Source organism: Oryctolagus cuniculus, chromosome 8, assembly GCF_964237555.1.
Source record: "Oryctolagus cuniculus chromosome 8, mOryCun1.1, whole genome shotgun sequence".
Classification (NCBI taxonomy): Eukaryota; Metazoa; Chordata; class Mammalia; order Lagomorpha; family Leporidae; genus Oryctolagus; species Oryctolagus cuniculus.
Window position 1 is genome coordinate 55,183,766 of NC_091439.1, and position 20,416 is coordinate 55,204,181.

Below are 20,416 nucleotides of genomic sequence, written 5' to 3' on the forward strand. Positions count from 1 at the left end.
TTATTCAGTTCAAACCATCTTCTAATTTTCAATTTAGTTTCTTCTTTAACCATATGCAATTTAGAAATTTCTTGGGGCCGACATTGTGGTATAGCAGGTAAAGTCATCACCGGCAACACCAACATCCCATATGGGTATTGGTTCAAGTCCTGGCTGCCCCACTTTATGTCCACCTCCCTGCCAATGTGCCTGAGCAAGCAGTGGAAGATGGCCCAAGTATTTGGGCCCCCACCATGCATGTTGGAGACCTGGAAGAAGCTCTTGGCTTCAGCCTGGTTCAGCCCTGGCTGTTGCAGCCATTTGGGGAGTGAACCAGGGGATAGAAAAATCTCTCTCTCTTTTTCTTTCTGTGTGTGTGTGTGTGTGTCTCCCTCCCTCTGTAGTTCTGCTTTTCAAATAAATAAAGTCTTTAAAGAAAAAAAGAAATTTCCGTTACTTTCCAAATGTATATACAAAGACATTTCAAAAAGTGTGTGAAGAATGGAATAAAAAATATATTTATTTTGAAGCTCATGCATAATTTTTCTTTTTATTTTTTTTAAATATTCATTTATTTACTTGAAAGTCAGAGTTACATAGAGAGGAGAGGCAGAGAGAGAGAGGTCTTCCATCCACTGGTTCACTCCCCAGATGGCCGCAACGGCCGGAGATGTGCCAATCCGATGCCAGGAGCCAGGAGCTTCCTCTGGGTCTCCCACGTGGGTGGGTGCAGGGGCCCAAGGACTTGGGCCATCTTCTGCTGCTTTCCCAGGCCATAGTAGAGAGCTGGATTAGAAGTGGAGCAGCCAGGTCTCGAACTGGCACCCATATGGGATGCCAGGGCTTCATGCCAGGGCATTAACCCACTGCAGCACAGCGCCAGCCCCGATAATTTTTTCATAATGCACATTTTCCATGAACTCTTCAGATCCCTCATATTAGTTTGCTTTTGGTTAATTTTGGTTATTGATTTCCTATTTAATCACATTATAGTCAAGGAATGTCTCTATATGATGACAGTGTTTTTTAAGGTTTTATGTAGTTATTTGAAGGGCAAAGATACAGAGAGAAAAGGGAAAAAAGAGAGAGAGCAAGAGCTTCTATCTGCTGTTTCACTCCCCAAGTGAGTACAATGGCCAGAGCTGGCCTGATCCAAAGCCAGGAGTCAGGAGCTTCTTCTCACGTTGGTACAGGGACCCAAGCACTTGGGCCATCCTCTGCTGTTTTCCCAGGCACATTAGCAGGGAGCTGGATCAGAAGTGGAACAGCCAGGACTCAATATGGGATACCAACACTGCAGATAGAGGCCTAACCTTCTACACCATAGTGCCTGCTGCTCTGATGACAATTTTTAAAATATTGAGAATTTCTTTGTGGCTGAGTATTGTTAAAATATTCCATGTGCTTCATTCTATTTAATAAATTCATTGTTCATTAGACTATGCAAGGTGTTAACTTTTTTTTTTTTTTTTAAGATTTCTTTATTTACTTGAAAGAGTTACGCAGAGAGAGAGAGAGAGAGAGATCTTCTATCTGCTGGTTAACTCCCCAATTGGATGCAATGGCTGGAGCTACGCGGATCTGAAGCTAGGAGCCAGGAGCTTCTTCTGGGTCTCCCACACAGGTTCAGGGGCCCAAGGACTTGGGCCATCTTCTACTGGTTTCCCAGGCCATAGCAGAGAGCTGGATCGGAAATGGAGCAGCTGGGACTCAAAAGGGCTCCAGTATGGGATGCCGGCACTGCAGGTGGTGGATTTACCTGCCATGCCACAGTACCAGTGCCGTTAACTTCTTTTTCAACTGTTTTTCCATTTCTTAATTTTCAATTTTTCTGGATCTTTATATTGTGGGAGTATCCTTTATAAATAGAATATACCTAGATGCTTTTTGAAAATCCAATATGACAATCACTGTTAACTGAATAGTTTGTCCAGTTTCCTTATTATGATTACTTACATTGTTGACTGTATTTTCCCCATCTTATTTTGAGCTCATTGTTTTTTTTTTTTTTTTTTTTTTTTTTTTTTTTTTTGTTTTTTTTTTTACAGGCAGAGTGGACAGTGAGAGAGAGAGACAGAGAGAGAAAGGTCTTCCTTTTGCCATTGGTTCACCCTCCAATGGTCGCCGCTGCAGCCGGCGCACCGTGCTGATCCGATGGCAGGAGCCAGGATCCAGGTGCTTTTCCTGGTCTCCCATGGGGTGCAGGGCCCAAGCACCTGGGCCATCCTCCACTGCACTCCCTGGCCATAGCAGAGAGCTGGCCTGGAAGAGGGGCAACCAGGACAGAATCCGGCACCCCAACCGGGACTAGAACCCGGTGTGCCGGCGCCGCAAGGTGGAGGATTAGCCTATTGAGCCACGGCGCCGGCTCGAGCTCATTGTTTATCCTGATTTTTCTGTGCTTTGTATCTTTTGTTTTAATGTCTATTAGAGTAATAGTTTCTTTTTTAATCTTCTCTTGTACTTGATTTGGAAATTATCCATTTCATTTCTATTCCTTTAGTGGTTATCTTTGAATTCATATCATAGACCCTTGACTTAGGAAGTCTTCACTTTCTTCAGTAAAAATAGAAAAAAACATCATTACCCCTCAAATTTTCTGGCATTCATTTCTTTTTTTTTTTTTTAAGATTTATTTATTTATTTGAAAGAGTTACACAGAGAGAGGAAAGGCAGAGAGACAGAGAGAGGTCTTCCATCCACTGGTTCACTCCCCAATTGGCCACAATGGGTGAGCTGCACCGATCCGAAGCCAGGAGCCAGGAGCTCCTTACAGGTCTCCCACGCGGGCACAGGGGCCTAAGTACTTGGGCCATCCTCCACTGCTTTCCCAGGCCATAGCAGAGAGCTGGATCAGAAATGGAGCAGCTGGGACTAGAACCGGCGCCCATATGGAATGCCGGCGCTTCAGGCCAGGGTGTTAACCCGCTGCACCACAGCACCAGCCCCTGGCATTCATTTCTACCCTATTTTATATATCCCTGAAGTCAATCACTATGATTATGTAATAAGCAATTATTATAACTTGCTTAGTCAGTGGTCTTTCAGATTTACTTCGTGTTTACTAACTTTTACTATTTATTTATTTACTAACATTTTCTATTCTTTCTTGCATCTTATTTCTTCACTCTAAATTCAGTATTCCTCTATACCACATCTGCTAGTAGTTCATTAGTGAGAGTCTCTAATTGTTACACTGAGGCTATTTTTGATTTTCAGCTCATGGACAAAATTCTCTGGTTTGAGACAGCAGAGATTTGCTTTACATCCTTAAGAGCTCATTGAGGGAATTCAATGCATTTTATGTAGTACTTTTAGATATTATTAGATTGTGAGATTTTTCAGATTATTTACTGTCAGATCACCCCAATGGCTCTTGTTTGTTCTTATGGAACAGCTTCACAACTACCAAATGAATATATCTTCATATTGATCTGAAAGAATTTTTAAAAGCCTCTCTTGTTCTCTCTTTACCTTTTATTCCAGTTAATCTTATATTTCTTTTACCCTTGCTCTTTTATTTTTATTTCAATTTGTCTGGTGTGTCTTTGCTCAGCATTTTATTTTTATCTTATTTTCCTCGTTTGCTTCTAAAAAAAAAGCAAGGAGCAATTGAATGCCCTGAAAGAATAGTAAATTAAATCTTCATGTCTGGGTCGGCACTGTAGCATAGCGGGTAAAGCCACCACCTACAGTGGTGGCATCCCATATAGGTGCTGGTTCAAGTCCCGGCTGCTCCACTTCCTATCCAGCTCTCTGCCATGGCCTGGGAAACCAGTAGAAGATGGCCCAAGCCCTTGGGCCCCTGCATCCATGTGGGAAGCCTGGAAGAAACTCCTGGTCCTGGCTTCAGATTGGCTCAGCACTGGCCATTGCAGCCATTTGGGGAGTGAACCAGCAGATGGAAGACCTCTCTCTCTCTCTGCCTCTCCCTCTATCTAACTCTGACTTTCAAGTAAAATAAATAAATCTTTTAAAAAAATCTTCATGTCTAGGATATTAGGTAACTGTGGAGTTCTCTTTACGAAAATTCTGAACAGACTGAGAAGTCCTAACAATGGCATATAGATGAGAAAATATCTCCTTTGTACTGTCAAGGCTGAATTGTGGACTGTAGCTTAATATAATAGCAGAATGAATCTGCTAGAACTAAACCAATTTAACCGCCCAAATTTTAAACAGTAGTAGACCAACCAGGTCAGCCTTACAGCATAGGGCAGGTGCAAAGACTCCCAAGAGAAAAATATGAAAATCTCAGTGCACCCTTCTGATTTATATTTCCAAAATCCTCTGATCAAAGTAATCCACTCTTTTATCTGGAAGGAAGAGTGATTCTGGGATACAGAGGCCAGGAATGGCTTATCTGAGGTTGGAAGGAAACATCAGAGGTGAGAAAGATGCACTCCTTAGTAAGAAACCAGGAAGAAGAAACAAACCTGTATTTGCTGAGCGCTTGCCAGGTTTTGAATCCTGGCTGGTTAGTTTAAATTGATTATGTTAGTTAATCTTAACAAACCCAGTCAAGTAGTTAACAGTTACTTTTTATAGGTGAATATGTTGAAGCTCAGAGAATTTAAATATCTTGTCCAATTTGCACCTCATATGTAGAAGATTAGAGAAAATTACTCTAGTCCCTGACCTCCTACAATAAAATTATAAATGTAAATACTAATTAATCTTCCAAAATGCTTCATTTGTTCTATCTGCAGAGGTGCTGTTGATGTTCAAGGAAGATTCCACTTTCCTGAAAATCTCCATATAAATTCCACTGAATGTCTGAATGTGCGTTGTCAAGGATTAGAGACCAGTTTGGCTGAATGTACTTTTACTAAGAGAAGAAATAAGGGTTACCAGAATTTAGCTGGTGTGGTGTGTTTCACACAGAATGCAGGTTGGTGGAGTACTTGCCTGATATTTTCCTTCCTTCAAAGTTGTTTATTTTATACCAGTCCTATAATAAACAAGTGACTGAAATCCAGTCATAGGGTCATATGGACATATGGACAGTCATAGGGTCAATGATATGGACTCCATCATGTTTTGAATTTTAGAGCCTAAGTTGATGCTTTTTGCCTGTTGTAACTTTTTGCCATTCAAATGTTCTATCTAGGTTCCTGTATGGAAAGCAAAGTTGCCTGGGTCCACTTTGCTTTCTTGATACCTGGATTAAAGTTACTGTAACATGCAAAAGTTAATTAAGTATGAAAGGAAAGCTCAGCATCTCCTTTGAAAGTCCTAGCCCCTGTACATCCCTTTGCAGTAACTAAATGACCATATTGGGACCTCAGTGTCCAGGCATGGACACCGGAATATTTTAACTATATGTGTGTTATTAAACACCAAAGCTATACCCTTACTTTTCAGTGCTGAAAAGAAGTGCCATCAAAATGTAAATGGCAGAGCTGGCATTGTAGTATAGTGGGTTTAAGCCACTACCCATTGCACTAACTTCTGATATGAGTGCTGTTTGGAATCCTGGTTGTTCCACTGCAGATCCAGGTCCCTGATAATGTGCCTGGGAAAGCAACAAAAGATGGCCCAAGTGCTTGGGTCCTTGCCACCCATGTGGGAGATCCAGATGGAGTCCTGAGCTCCTAGTTTCAACCTGGTCAAGTGTTGGCTGTTGGCAGCCATTTGGGGAGTGAACCAGCAGATGAAAGATTCTCTCTCTCTCACTCTCATTCTCGCTTTCACTCTCTCACATTGTCTCTGGCTCTCCCTCTCTCTGTAACTCTGCCTTTCAAATAAATAAATGAATGTTTTTTTTAAAAAAAAGGTAGGTGCTATCCATGCCCATGCAGGTCTTGGGAGTAGGGGTGGGAAACAGTGCAGTAGCCTATGAGAGATGGGTGAGAACCAGTGTTTGCCAATGTAGGCAAGTGTTGCTGAGTTCTGAACCCCTCCTCTCCCGTGTAAGCACGTCTGTGCTGCCACAGTAAATACTAAGTTTCAGAGATAATTGAAATGACTTCCATAAGGTATCTTTTTGCATTTTTAAAATTAGTCATATGTACTATGTTGATAGTACTAAAACATTTCACATCATTTTTTGAGGCCTGATTTTATCTTAATGATTCTATTTTTCCTAAAAATGTAATAAGCATATCATGCCACTATTCCATAAGCAGATTTTACAAAGATAATCCTGGGCCAGCACTGTGGTGTAGCAGGTAAAGCTGCTGCCTGCATTGCCAGCATCCCATATGGACGTTGGTTCAAGTCCCAGCTACTCCACTTCTGATCCAGCTCTCTGCTATGGCCTGGGAAACCAGTAGAAGATGGCCTAAGTCCTTGGACCCCTGCACCCACGTGGGAGACCCAAAGAAGCTTTTCGCTTCTGGCTTTGGATGGCATAGCTCTGGCCGTTGCGACCAATTGGGGAGTGAACCATTGGATGGAAGACCTCTCTCTCTCTCTCTCTGCCTCTCCTCTCTCTGTGTAACGCCGACTTTCAAATAAATAAATAAATATTAAAAAAAAAAACATAATCCTTGCTTTGCAGGTTCTCCAAAAAACGAGTCCTTTCAATGTGTGAATGGGAAAAACATTCCTTGGAAAAAGGCCTGTGATGGTGTCAATGATTGTGGAGACCAAAGTGATGAGCTGTGCTGTAAAGGTAGACATAAACCTATCCATTAAGTCCTCCAAATCAATCTTCTGACTAGAAAAGTAGAAGCACCATTACCATTGAATTTAAAATTCCACCTCATTCAGTTTTAAGAAATGGATGAAACCTCTCCTTATGTTTGCACAGGGTGCCAAGGGGAAAGTTTCCTTTGCAAATCGGGTGTTTGTATTCCACGCCAACATATATGCAATGATGAGTTGGACTGCATTACAGGAGAAGATGAAGTTGGCTGTGAAGGTAATTCAAAGTTTCATAGTGACTTTTCCTCATTATGGAATACAGGCATTCTAACACTTTTCTTCAAGTAAATTGTAAGTGAACATAAATGTGGCAGGAATAATATTACTATGTGGGCCTTTGAAGAACTCTAGAATGTTCATCTCTTGATACTTGTTATTTCAGAATTTTTTATAAAAAAGAGTTCTCATATAGATAAAGAAAGATAAAACTATTAGAATAAGCCCCAGGCTGGTGCCGCGGCTCACTAGGCTAATCCTCCACCTTGCGGCGCCGGCACACCGGGTTCTAGTCCCGGTCGGGGCACCGGATTCTGTCCCGGTTGCCCTTTTCCAGGCCAGCTCTCTGCTTTGGCCTGGGAGTGCAGTGGAGGATGGCCCAAGTCCTTGGGCCCTGCACCCCATGGGAGACCAGGATAAGTTCCTGGCTCCTGCCATAGGATCAGCACGGTGCGCTGGCCGCAGCGGCCATTGGAGAGTGAGCCAACGGCAAAAGGAAGACCTTTCTCTCTGTCTCTCTCTCTCTCTCACTGTCCACTCTGCCTGTCAAAAAATAAAAAAATAAAAATAAATAAATAAAGAAAGAAAGAACAAGCCCCTTTGTACCCACCTCCTAGCTGCAGTACTTATTGTTATTTTGCTAATTTTATTCATTTCTCTTCTAGCTTGTTTGTTGGAGTACTTTAAAACAAATTTCAAATAACAGATAATATGTCACTTCTCCAATGTGTTTTTGATAATGATAAAATGTTATAATTGCATATATATAAAACCATCCTCTCCTTAGTAAACCTAAAAATAGTAATTGCCTAACATCATTTAATCAAAGGCATGTTCAGATTTCCCCAACTATGTAAAATATGTCCTTTTTCAAAGTTAATGTGTACAGGGAAATAGAGGCTTGAACCCAGGTACTATCCAGTATAGGATCTGGACGTCCCGAAGAGCTGTCGTAACCTTTAAGTCAAACAACTGAGCCGATCACTTACATTTCTTTTTCTTTTGTGTGTGTGTGTGTGTGTGTGTGTGTATTTTAAGATTATTTGTTTGAAAGACAAAGTTAGGAAGAGATCTTCCATCAACTTGTTCATTCCCCAAATGGCCTCAACAGCTAGTTCTAGGTCAGATTGAAGCAGGAGCCAGGAACTCCATCCAGGTCTCTTACATCAGTGGCAGGGACTCGAGTACTTGAGCCATCTTCCACTGCTTTCTGGGACTCATTAACAGGAGACTGGAGTGAAAGTGGAGCGCTGAAACTGGAAGTGACGCCTTGATATGAGATGCTATTGTTGCAAGCTGTGCCACACTGGCCCCTGTCACTAACATTTCACATCAAGATGCCTTTCCCCACTCAGTGGGAAATAGGCTATGGAAGGGCTAAGAGGAAAGCAGGGACACCAGTTGTGAAGTTACTGTAATAACCCAGGGAAGAGATGATAGTGACTGGGACAAGTTTGGTAGGAATGGAAATTAAGAGAAGCAGTCAGATTCTGGATATGTGTTGATGGTGGAGCAACAGATTTTCCAATAGGTCAAATGAGGGTGTGAGAACAAATGAATATTCAAGGATGATCATAAGGGTTTTGGCCTGAGAATGGACAGGATAGAGTTGCTAGCACCAAGATTGAGGAAGGCTGTAGGAGAAGTAGGCCAGCTCATTTGTGGAACTTGTCAAGTGATTTGCTGGTAAATGTTTAACAAGGAGGTATGGAGAGAGAGAGGAAAGCCCTGATTTATAGCTTTTGCCAATTATTGTGGCCGAAATATCCCCACCATGGGGATATTGCTGAGTTGATGGCATGAAAAATGAGCTGGGAAGTGATGGCTCTTGTGAACTTGTACCAGTCAGTGACAGCACACCATTACTTTTAGTGGTTTATTACAGGGGTTTTTTTTTTGTTGTTGTTTTTTTTTTGTTTTTGTTTTTGTTTTTTTGGTATTTAACTCACCTTTTTTTCTCAACAGTAAACACCTTGAAAATAGAAACTACCTAATAATTTTTATGTTCCAAATGTCCTGGGAGAAGCACCTTATACATAAAGTATAAGTAAATACTGAAGATATGTGTGGATTAATGAATTTATTTAACTTTGTCTTGCCCATTACTTGGTGTTCCCAGTGTTAGACTTATTGAAAATTTATCTAATCTTCCATTGATACCATTCTTAGGTTGAAGAATGCACTTTAGGATTTCAAATAGTATTTTTTCTTGAGAAGGATGTACAAGCAGTTGAGTTAAAGAACTTTAGTTTTCATTACATTTGATTCAATCCTTAGTAAAGAGGAAGAAAGGAAAATTTTTCGGGGAGGAGGATAGTAAAATATGACTTGTCTAGTGAAGCTCTACAGTTTGATCTCACTTCTTCAATGTAATTTTCTATATATATATATATATATATACCCTCTTCCTCCTCAGTTTCCCCTTCTACTCCCTTGCATTTAAAACTCTAAAAAGTTTAGGGCCAGACATTTGGCACAGCATTTAAGATATTTCTTGGGATACATCCTATATATGATATCTCTGGATTTGAGTACCAGCTCTGCTTCTGCTTCCAGATTCCTGCTAATGTATACCGTGGGAAGCATTAGTGATGGCTCAAGTAGTTGGGTCCCTGCCTCCCATATTGGAGACCCCGATGGCGCTACTAGCTCCTGTCTTCAGCTTGATCCGGCTGTGACTGTTGCTGGCATTTGGGGAGAAAACTAGCAGGTGGAAGATTCTCTCTCTCTCTTTTCCTCCCACCCTCTCTCTGTCACTGTCTTTAAAAAAGAAATTCTGAAATTTAAAATTAAGGAATATAATTTCTGGTGTATCAGAAAAAATTCAAAGCTTGTGTTTGTATAGATTCCTTGAATCTGTAGCAAAGATAGATTTAGTCAACTACCATTGTTACTTTCGTTTATTAGGATGAGTTCTGCCTTTGTATTTCACTAATAGTTCTATTTTTTTTCTAAGAAAAGGCAAATGGAAAAAGAGATGTAAAATAAAAATATTAATTTATTTATTAACCTCCATTTTAAATGGCCAGATCAGAGTTGCTAAGTCAAGGGAGGTTTGGTTTAGATCTTCATTGCATTTGTATTTTATAAAGTCTCCTTTTATTAGTATGTTAAAAAATAGTTATAAGGGGCCAGCATTGTGGCACAGCGGGTTAACACACTGGCCTGAAGCGCAGGCATCCCATATGGGTGCCAGTTCGAGACCTGACTGCTTCACTTTTGATCGATGGCCCAAGTCCTTGGGCCCCTGCACCCACGTGGGAGACCCAGAGGAAGCTCCTGGCTCCTGGCTTTGGATCAGCTCAGCTCTGGCTGTTGTGGCCAACTGGGGAGTGAACCATTGGATGGAGGACCTCTCTCTCTGCCTCTCCTCTGTGTAACTCTGACTTTCAAATAAATAAATCTTTAAAAAAAAGTTATAAATTATGTATAACTGCAGAGTAAGTTTGTTGCTGAGTATATGTTCAAATATACCTAAAATACTAATCTATTTTTAAAATTCAATTTTAAATAATTTCCTTGTTATGCTGAAGTTGATATATATTTAAATGCAAGATGAAAGGCATATTATGGAATATTAAAAATTAAAATATGACAGCATACTATTTGCTTTCCTTTTATCTTTTTGTAGCTATTAATTTGCTAGGATGTGCCTTTTTTTTTTTTTTAAGATTATTTATTTACTTGAAAGTCAGAGTTGCAGAGAGGAGAAAGAGGCCTTCCATTCAATGGTTCACTCCCCAAATGGCTGCAATGGCCAGGGCTGGACTTTGCCACAGCACCAGCCCCTAGGTTGTTTCTGAAGTAGCAATTATTTGTGTATGTTTTATTCAATGAAATGTTCTTGTTTGTAATGAGTTTTTTTGTTTTCTTTTTAGAAGCTGACCATCGTGCAGTTCAAGGTAAATCTATTTTTGTAAAACAAAATTTATATTACAGATAAAAATAAAATACCTCATTTTGATGAGATATATAGAATTGATATGATATTTGTTCCCAATTAAAAATGATCCTTTGCAGTGGTAATTTTTTTTTGTCTTTGTTTTGTTTTTTTCAGACTTTTTACCTGTGGCTCAAGGTAGGAATTTTTTTTTTTTTTTAAGATTTATTCATTTATTTGAAAGAGTTAACACAGAAAGAGAAAGAGAGGCAGAAAGGGGGTACTCCATCTGCTGGTTTACTCCCTAGCTGTCCGCAACAGCCAAAGCTGCGCCAATCTGAAGCCAGGAGCCAGGAGCTTATTCTGGGTCTCCCACACAGGTGCAGGGGCCCAAGGACTTGGGCCATCTTCTGCTACTTTCCCAGGCCATAGCAGAGAGCTGGATTGAAAGCAGAGCAGGCCAGCGCCGCAGCTCACTTGACTAATCCTCCGCCTGTGGCACCGGCACCCCGGGTTCTAGTCCTGGTTGGGGCCCCGGATTCTGTCCCGGTTGCCCCTCTTCCAGTCCAGCTCTCTGCTGTGGCCCAGGAAGGCAGTGGAAGATGGCCCAGGTGCTTGGGCCCTGCACCCGCATAGGAGACCAGGAGGAGGCACCTGGCTCCTGGCTTCGGATTGGTGCAGCGCATTGGCCATAGCATCCATTTGGGGGGTGAACCAACAGAAGGAAGACCTTTCTCTCTCTCTTTCTCTCTCTCTCTCTCACTGTCTAACTCTGCCTGTCAAAAAAAGAAAAAAAAAGAAAAAAAGAAAAAAGAAAGAAAGTAGAGCAGCCAGGACTTGAAACAGTGCCCATATGGAGTGCCAACACTGCAGGCGGCAGTCTTACCCACTACGCCACTAGAATCTCAGGACATTGGAAAAAACTGAAACAAACTAAAATCCTGTTGTCTTGTTATATGACTAATGTAGCTATTAACTGAGCATGATATGACTGTGTTAGCAAGAGCGCAGCTTTACTAATCAGACACACAGACCTCTTTCAGTTCTCACACTCCTTTCCGATCCACAGCCTGAGGACCAAAAAAACACCCAAAGGGGCTTTTCCCTTCCTGCTTCTCCTTTGCCTAATACATTTCTCCTCTTTTAACTTTTCCTTAAAACCAAGGCAGATCCTGAAGAAATTGCCAGCAAAAAAATGATAACATGTTTTCATGATAGTTATTTTCCTATTATATGAGCCAGATCTCCCCAAAATCTCCAACTCTTGGGGGTCACCTTTTCCTTAAATATTCATATAAATAAATCTGCAGCCCATTTACCACTGGAAGTTCAGGGTCCCCCTTAGGATTTCTTAGGATTTCTGGGCGACCAACTAGTTCAAGACCTCCCTTTCTGTGTAAAAGCCTGATTTCAATTATTATTATTATTAATTTTTTTTTGACAGGCAGAATGGACAGTGAGAGAGAGAGAGACACAGAGAAAGGTCTTCCTTTTGCCGCTGGTTCACCCTCCAATGGCCACCGCGGCCGGTGCGCTGCGGCCGGTGCACCGCACTGATCCGATGGCAGGAGCCAGGTACTTCTCCTGGTCTCCCATGGGGTGCAGGGCCCAAGCACTTGGGCCATCCTCCACTGCACTCCCTGGCCACAGCAGAGAGCTGGCCTGGAAGAGGGGCAACCGGGACAGAATCTGGCGCCCCGACCAGGACTAGAACCTGGTGTGTTAGCGCTGCAAGGCGGAAGATTAGCCTAGTGAGCCGCGGCGCCGGCTTGATTTCAATTATTTTATTGTACTCCCCCTCACTGCATCTTGCCCTCTGAAATTGCTGATGTTTTCCTTTCTGTGTTTTGTTTGCTGTCTTTATTCTTTTCACCCTTCCCTCTATCCTTTTCCTTCCTTCTCCCTACTTAGTTTTGTACCTCAGGGGCAATGGGGTCAGTTAATGACATTCCTCAATCCATTGTAAATGGGCATCATTGATCCAGGCAAGGTCCCTGTCTTGTTTTACTTACTTCTTTCCCTTTATCCCCATATCTTACCCCTGTTCCCCTCCCACATCAGCAACTGTTGTAATGTCATTTTATAGGTCTTTATTTGTTTATATGCATTCTTCTCCGAAGTATGTATTGTTGTTTTGAGAGCATACATTGTTAATTCATGTAGCATTATGTGCTAGATGTTCTGTTTTTTTTTCTTTTCATTAAGCTTGTGTTTTTGTTTTTGTTTTTTAAGTTTTTTTTTAAATTTATTTGGAAGGCAGAGTTACAGAGAGAGAGGGAGAGAGCGAGAGACAGAGAGGTCTTCCATCTGTTGGTTCACTCCCCAAATGGCCACAACAGTAAGAGCTGGGCTGGTCTGAAACCAGGAGTCAAGAGCTTCTTCCATGTCTCCCACTTAGGTGCAGGGGCCCAAGCACTTGGGCCATCCTCCATTGCTTTCCCAAGCACATTAGCAGAGCTGGATTGGAAGTGGAGCACCCAGGACTCCAACCAGTGCCCTTATGTGATACCAGTGTTGCAGGTGGCTTAACCTGGTATACTACACCACTGGCCCCAAGATTGTGTTTTAAAGATCTGTCCATTTGGCTATGTATTCATCTATCTGTTGCTTCTAACTGACACATAAAACACTCCACTGGGGGCCAGTGCTGTGGCGCAGCAGGTTAAAGCCCTGGCCTGAAGCGCCGGCATCCCATTTGGGCACCGGTTCATGTCATGGCTGCTCCTCTTCCGTCTGCACCCAACTGGGAGACTTGGAAAAAGCTCCTGGCTCCTGGCTCCAGATCAGCGCAGCTCCAGCCATTGCGGCCATCTGAGGAGTGAACCAGCAGATGGAAGAGCTCTCTCTGTCTCTACCTTTCTCTGTAACTCTTTCAAATAAATAAATCTTAAAAAAAAAAAAAAAACACTCCACTGTGTCCATCTTTCACAATTACTCTCTACTTTCTCAATAATGGATCCTTAGTCCACACTCATGCTATGATGAATATTGTCTCTTTCAGGATATTTGGGAGGGTATTTTTTGAGACATCTGGCTGGGCAAAGGATTACTGAGTCTTGGGGTGCATCTTTTGAATTTAGTTACCAGTGCCTGGATGTGTTTGGCAGAGCCGTTATATACCAGTTCTCACTTCCACCAGAAACACCCAAGGGTTTCTCTCATCCCCACCAAAATCAAGTGTTATCTAGTTATTTGATTTTGCTAATCTCATACTGTCAAAAGATAGCATTGTCTATTAACTTGAATTTTTGTAATTATCAATTTTTTTTATTTTCTTCTTCCTTTCCTTCCCTCTTTCCTTTCACTAATCCCCATCCTTTGTTTGACTTCATCATTCTCTCTTTGAAAACATCCTTATTGATTTACAGGTTTGTTTTTTTTTATATTCTAAATATCAATATATTGTCAGTTTAGACGTGGCAAATACTTTCTTCTGTCACAAATCTGTTAACTCCGTCTGTGGTGGTGAGATTTGTTGAATAAAAATCCTTAATATCAAAGTTATCAATTCTTTATGGTTTATGCTTATTTACTTACGGATTTTTAACTGAAACATGAAAACTGTACATATTCATAGGGTACCATGTGATGTTTTGATGCATGTATACCTGTGTAGTGTTAAGTCATGATAAACATATCCATCTCAAATATCTATCATTTCTTTTTTCCCCCCAGAGTAGCCCTCCAAATATTCTTATTTCTTGCAATCTTTTTTTCTTTACCTTAAAATTGAATTTTAGGGTTGTATCAGCATTTCTTTATATGAAAACCTTCAAAATATTTTCTTCTAGCTTTAAGTATAAATATATATATTTATATATTCATAGGATATTATCATTATCTAATCACCTTACTGTGCAAAAGAATACCAGAACTCTTTTCTGCTATCTAATTATCACATAACACCCATTAATCAATATTCCTCCATCCTCCTCCTTTCCTCTTACTCTCCCCAGTCTCTGGTAACCACCATCCTGCTTTCAACTTCTATGAGATCAATTTTTAGATTCTACATATGTCTGAGATCAAGTAGTACTTGTCCTTCTGTGCCTGGCCTAACTAAATGACCTTAGTTAAATGTATGTTGCTGCAAATAATAAGATTTAATCATTTTTATGGCTAAATAGTTTCCATGATGTGTATAGAAAGCTTCCATTTCTTGGCTATTCTGAATAGTGCTGCAATATGGTTTGTGTTTTTGAAGTCTTCTGCTAATCTTCTAATATTCAGCACATTTAAGCTACACTGGAGTTTCCTCACCTTCTTTTGTTGAACATTAACGTGTATATTCGAGTCTTCTCTAATTCATGAGAGTGCTTTTGTGAATGCTTCTGAGCAGAGCTTTTCTGCTGCAGAAAACAACTTGGCTGCATGGCATGACAGATACACATATGCCTGTCCCAAAGAGAACTTGGGAAACCCAGAGACAAGACATAGGACTTCCACCACGAAGCAACTTTGACTTTTTTTTTTTTAAGGTTTATTTATTTATTTGAGAGGCAGAGTTACAGAGAGAAAGGTCTTCCATCTGCAGGTTCACTCCTCAAATGGCCACAATGGCCGGAACTGGGCCAATCTGAAGCCAGGATTCAGGGAGCTGAATTGGAAATGGAGCATCCAGAACTCGAACTGACACCCAAGTGGGATGTTGGTGCTGCAGGCAGAGGCTTAACTGACTATACTACAATGCCAGCCCCATAACTTTTACTTTCTAGGCTTTGCCAATGCCAGCTACATCAGTATTCATGGCAGAGCACTTGTGAACAGAAATCCATCTTCTGATCTCCAAGCCAGAGAAATTACCATTCTGTACTTTGAAATGCTTTGGGGTGGGGGTGGCGGGGGAGAGCTGGCACTGTGGCATAGCGGGTAAAGCCAATGCCTGCAGTGCTAGCATCCAGTATGGGTGCCAGTTTGAGTCCTGGCTATTCCACTTCTGATCCAGCTCTCTGCTATGGCCTGGGAAAGCAGTGGAAGATGGCCTAAGTCCTTGGGCCCCTGCACCAATGTAGGACACCTGGAAGTAAAGAAGCTCCTGGCTTCAGATGGACAACTCAGCTCCAGCTGTTGTGACCATTTGGGGAGTGAACCAGTGGATGGAAAACCTCTCTCTCTGCCTCTGCCTCTCTGTAACTCTGCCTTCCAAATAAATAAATAAATCTTTAAAAAAAATTCTTTGGGGTGGCAAGGGAAGATGGAATCAAACATCCTATATAACTTCAAGCAAAAGTCAGAAGAAGAAAAGAGAGTCTTTTTTCCTTTTGACTTCTGCATCTCAAATGCCTAATGCTAAATAGCATTAGCTAAATGCTAATGTAATCCTAAAACCAATGCAGGATCTGTGTACCAGTTAGAGGTGCCTTTTTAATGTTAACTCAGAACTCTGTTCATCAGTGTCATGACTGTTCCTTACCTTATGAAAAGGCCTTATGAATATAGAGGATTGAAAGAGATGCTTTCTGCCGGCGCCGCGGCTCACTAGGCTAATCCTCCACCTTGTGGCGCTGGCACACCGGGTTCTAGTCCCGGTCGGGCGCCGGATTCTGTCCCAGTTGCCCTCTTCCAGGCCAGCTCTCTGCTGTGGCCCGGGAGTGCAGTGGAGTATGGCCCAAGTGCTTGGGCCCTGCACCCCATGGGAGACCAGGAGAAGTACCTGGCTCCTGCCATCGGATCAGTGCGGTGCGCCAGCCGCAGCGCACCAGCCGTGGCGGCCATTGGAGGGTGAACCAACAGCAAAGGAAGACCTTTCTCTCTGTCTCTCTCTCTCACTGTCCACTCTGCCTGTCAAAAAAAAAAAAAAAAAAAAAAAAAAAAAAGAAAGAAAGAGATGCTTTCTATCTCTGTCCCATACATTCTGCCTACTCTAAATACAAAAAAGAAAAAAGAAATGAACTTGTGACACTTTCAAGTCACACCACTCACTCATATCAGCAGATCGTGCTAGCAAGAATATCTGTGTAACTCATCTTGAGCCTTTACAATTTCCTAGCTATTGAACAGAAGTAAAATATCATGCTTTGGGGAGCTCAGGGCTTGTTTTTGTTTCGTTTTGTTTTTTAAGATTTATTTATTTATTTGAAAGAGTTACAGAGAGGTAGAGGCAGAGAAAGAGAGAGAGAGAGAGGTCTTCCACTCGCTGGAAGCTGTGCTTATTCAAAGCCAGGAGCTAGGAGATAACTCCAGGTCTCTCAGGTGGGTGCAGGGGCCCAAGGACTTGGGCCATCTTCTACTGCTTTCCTAGGCCATAGCAGAGAGCTGGATCGGAAGTGGAGCAGCCGGGACTAGAACCAGCGCCCATATGAGATGCCAGCACTATAGGCAGCAGCCTTACCCGCTATACCACAGTGCCAGCCCCAGCCCAAGTTAAAACAGAAAATTTTTACAAAAGTTTTAATGATTTTTAATGATTGAATTTTCACTGTAAACCCACCTTTAATCTTGAAACTTTTGTTTTACAATAGAAACAACAAAAATTTTGGCTGTTGATATGGATGCAGGTAAGTTAATGTTATATTTTTTTACTGCTGATTCGCTGATTTAAGCTTGCATTTTTTTGGTTTGGCTTTTTTTTTCTTATTGTAAGCTTGCATTTAATGTCATTTGTGTCTATGCATTTATGTATATATAATTGATTGAAGCAGCAATTAACCTCGTTATCAATTTAAATTGAAAATATATAGCGGCCGGCCTTGCAGCTCACTAGGCTAATCCTCCGCCTTGCGGCGCCAGCACACCGGGTTCTAGTCCCAGTCGGGCCACCAGATTCTGTCCCGGTTGCCCCTCTTCCAGGCCAGCTCTCTGCTGTGGCCAGGGAGTGCAGTGGAGGATGGCCCAAGTACTTGGGCCCTGCACCCCATGGGAGACCAGGATAAAACACCTGGCTCCTGCCTTCGGATAGGCACGGTGCGCCGGCCGCGGCGGCCATTGGAGGGTGAACCAACGGCAATGGAAAACCTTTCTCTTTGTCTCTCTCTCTCACTGTCCACTCTGCCTATCAAAGAAAAGAAAAGAAAAGAAAATATATAGCATTTTTCTTCCTGCCCTGTATGAAAATAACTTTGAAGAAAAGCATAAATGATTCTTTTTTTTTGACAGGCAGAGTGGACAGTGAGAGAGAGAGACAGAGAGAAAGGTCTTCCTTTTGCCGTTGGTTCACCCTCCAATGGCCGCCGCGGCCGGCGCACCGCGCTGATCCGATGGCAGGAGCCAGGAGCCAGGTGCTTTTCCTGGTCTCCCATGGGGTGCAGGGCCCAAGCACCTGGGCCATCCTCCACTGCACTCCCTGGCCACAGCAGAGGGCTGGCGTGGAAGAGGGGCAACCGGGACAGAATCCGGCGCCCCGACCGGGACTAGAACCCGGTGTGCCGGCGCTGCAAGGCGGAGGATTAGCCTAGTGAGCCGCGGCGCCGGCCTATAAATGATTCTTAAGCATTAGTTTTAAAACTGGGTTAATTCATATGACTAGTTTTGAAGTATAGTCTGACATAGTTTTTATTTGATAAAAACTTTGGGAGGCCAGTTTTGTCAAAAAGATCTCAGCCAGATTTCAATCATTATTCATGACATACATTCTGAAATAGAAAAATAATAGGTGTCAATTAAATTAAACTTATTTTTACAGTGTTTTTAAATCACCGAGGGCTTTGCAGAGTTATTTCCTGGCCAGTTGACAATAAGAACCACATTAAATTAAATTACTAAGTTCCTGAGAAGATAGTCACCAATTAGAGCATCTGGGTCAGACAGATTTGTATTAAACCCTGATTCAGTTATTTATTAACTGTGTAGCCTTAGGTGAGTAAGTTAACCTCAAATACAAATTGGGAATAAAATAGCTCCCCGTTGTTATATGGAAAGTTTAAGCTGAATTTCATTCGTGTAAGCCTCCCTTCTAATTGCCGGCCACAAAATTAATGAACATTTTTAAAAAACCAGACGACAATAAGTGAAAGATTTAGATTTTGAAACTTTAGATAACAAACAAAAGGGGTTTTTTTTAGCACAGGCCCTTCATTTCCTACTCAAGATGCCTAAGCTGGTTTCATAGTCCTCCATAGACTTTCCTCAACGGTCCAAGCAGAAGTTTAAGACATCTCACTCTTCTTCTAACCCTTAGAATGAATAGGAACAAACAAATGAACAAAAGAAAACAACTCTATCCACATTCACTCATAATTTCTCTCCCTAGGAGCTTACCTCCTTTTGGTATGTCCAAAATGAGTAACAGTGATATTGATTTTCCTTTCTCATGTAGGGATAAGAGGCAGAATTTATAGAAATTTTTATAACACAATAAAATAGAGAATAAAAAGAGCTTCTTATACTTTTCTTTTTCCTTTTTCTTGAAGTGTCTTGCAGATTCACGTCTTTTTTTTTTTTTTTTTTTTGGAGAGCACATAGAATGGCATTGGAGTGGCTGGGGCCAGGACACAGCGACACCCCCCCCCCCCCCCCGCCGCCGCCGCCGCCCTTGACCTGCAGGGGCACATAGTCCCCACCCTTGGGGTTCCCCTGCTTGGGTTCCCCTGCTTTTCCTCCTCTGGCAGCCCTGTGCTGGCCATGTACACTTTTTTTTTTTTTTTTTTTTTTTTTTTGACAGGCAGAGTTAGACAGTGAGAGAGAGAGACAGAAAGGTTTTCCTTCTGTTGGTTCACCCCCCAAAAGGCCTCTATGGCTGATCCGAAGCCAGGAGCCAGGTGCTTCCTCCTGATCTCCCATATGGGTGCAGGGCCCAAGCACTTGGGCCTTCCTCCACTGCCTTCCCGTGCCACAGCAGAGAGCTGGACTGGAAGAGGAGCAACCGGGACAGAATCCGGTGCTCCAACCAGGACTAGAACCTGGGGTGCTGGTGCCGCAGGCAGAGGATTAGCCTAGTGAGCCATGACACTGGCCAAGCAGATTCATGTCTTAAGTCTTGATCTACCATGTTTTCTCAGTGACAAATTCTCTGTGCACATAAAGGAAGGAAATGTCACCACATGTCAAATGACTACAAACAAATAAGTAAAAACCTATCGCACTGATCTGCTTGACCAAGAGGGTCCCTGGCATATTACAAATCAGGGTTAAATGAGATGAATGATAACAGAGTCCTCAGTATAGGAACTGACAAACACAAAATACTCTCATTGATATTACTAGTGTTAATATTAATTTTTATTAGAAAGAGTTCCATATAAACAGCCTCTGTAAGGGAAAAACTAAGAGAGTAAGAAGATGCAGTTTTCTGTGTCATTAGCTTATTCTGATAGTTTTAGAATGTGACCCACCTGTCCTGAGCTGTCACTGCACTGATGCCTGGCATCTGGCATCTGCCAGAAGCTGGTGAATATTTAGCTCTTGGCCAGCCTCTTTCTTCCACTAGTCCACATTACAGCATAACTTCAGTGAATCAAGCCAATGTTAATATTAATTCAGAATTTTTAAGCAAGGTCAATAATTTAGCATCCAAATTAATTTACTAATGAATCCAGACTGGTTGGTATTAGCTGTGACTCTGCTCTTTTTGTGGCATATAAAATCAAGAGATGTCTTCCCACAAAGTAGTGGATCCAAAATAGTACTGATACAATTTCTTCCTTTCTTAAAGAAAGAAGACGGATAAAATCATTATTACCTAAACTCTCCTGTGGAGTTAGAAAAAACTTGCAAACTCGAAGGAAACGAATCGTGGGAGGAAAGCCAGCTCAAGTG

General features: G+C 42.0%; 1 protein-coding gene across 9 annotated transcripts in view; it reads left to right on the forward strand.

The window, feature by feature from the left end:
* Window positions 1-20,416, forward strand: part of CFI (complement factor I) — a 61,441-nt gene that overhangs the window by 28,341 nt on the left and 12,684 nt on the right. For 6 of the 9 annotated variants that reach the window (XM_070047754.1, XM_070047753.1, XM_051819516.2 and 3 more), the window contains 7 exons: window positions 4,689-4,870; window positions 6,482-6,595; window positions 6,734-6,844; window positions 10,722-10,745; window positions 10,901-10,921; window positions 17,185-17,220; window positions 20,313-20,416. In XM_070047754.1, coding sequence (XP_069903855.1) covers window positions 4,689-4,870; window positions 6,482-6,595; window positions 6,734-6,844; window positions 10,722-10,745; window positions 10,901-10,921; window positions 17,185-17,220; window positions 20,313-20,416 — 592 coding nt within the window. The remainder of the gene's footprint in view (window positions 1-4,688; window positions 4,871-6,481; window positions 6,596-6,733; window positions 6,845-10,721; window positions 10,746-10,900; window positions 10,922-17,184; window positions 17,221-20,312) is intronic. The other 3 variants (XM_070047758.1, XM_070047757.1, XM_008267487.4) reach the window with 1 other exon arrangement.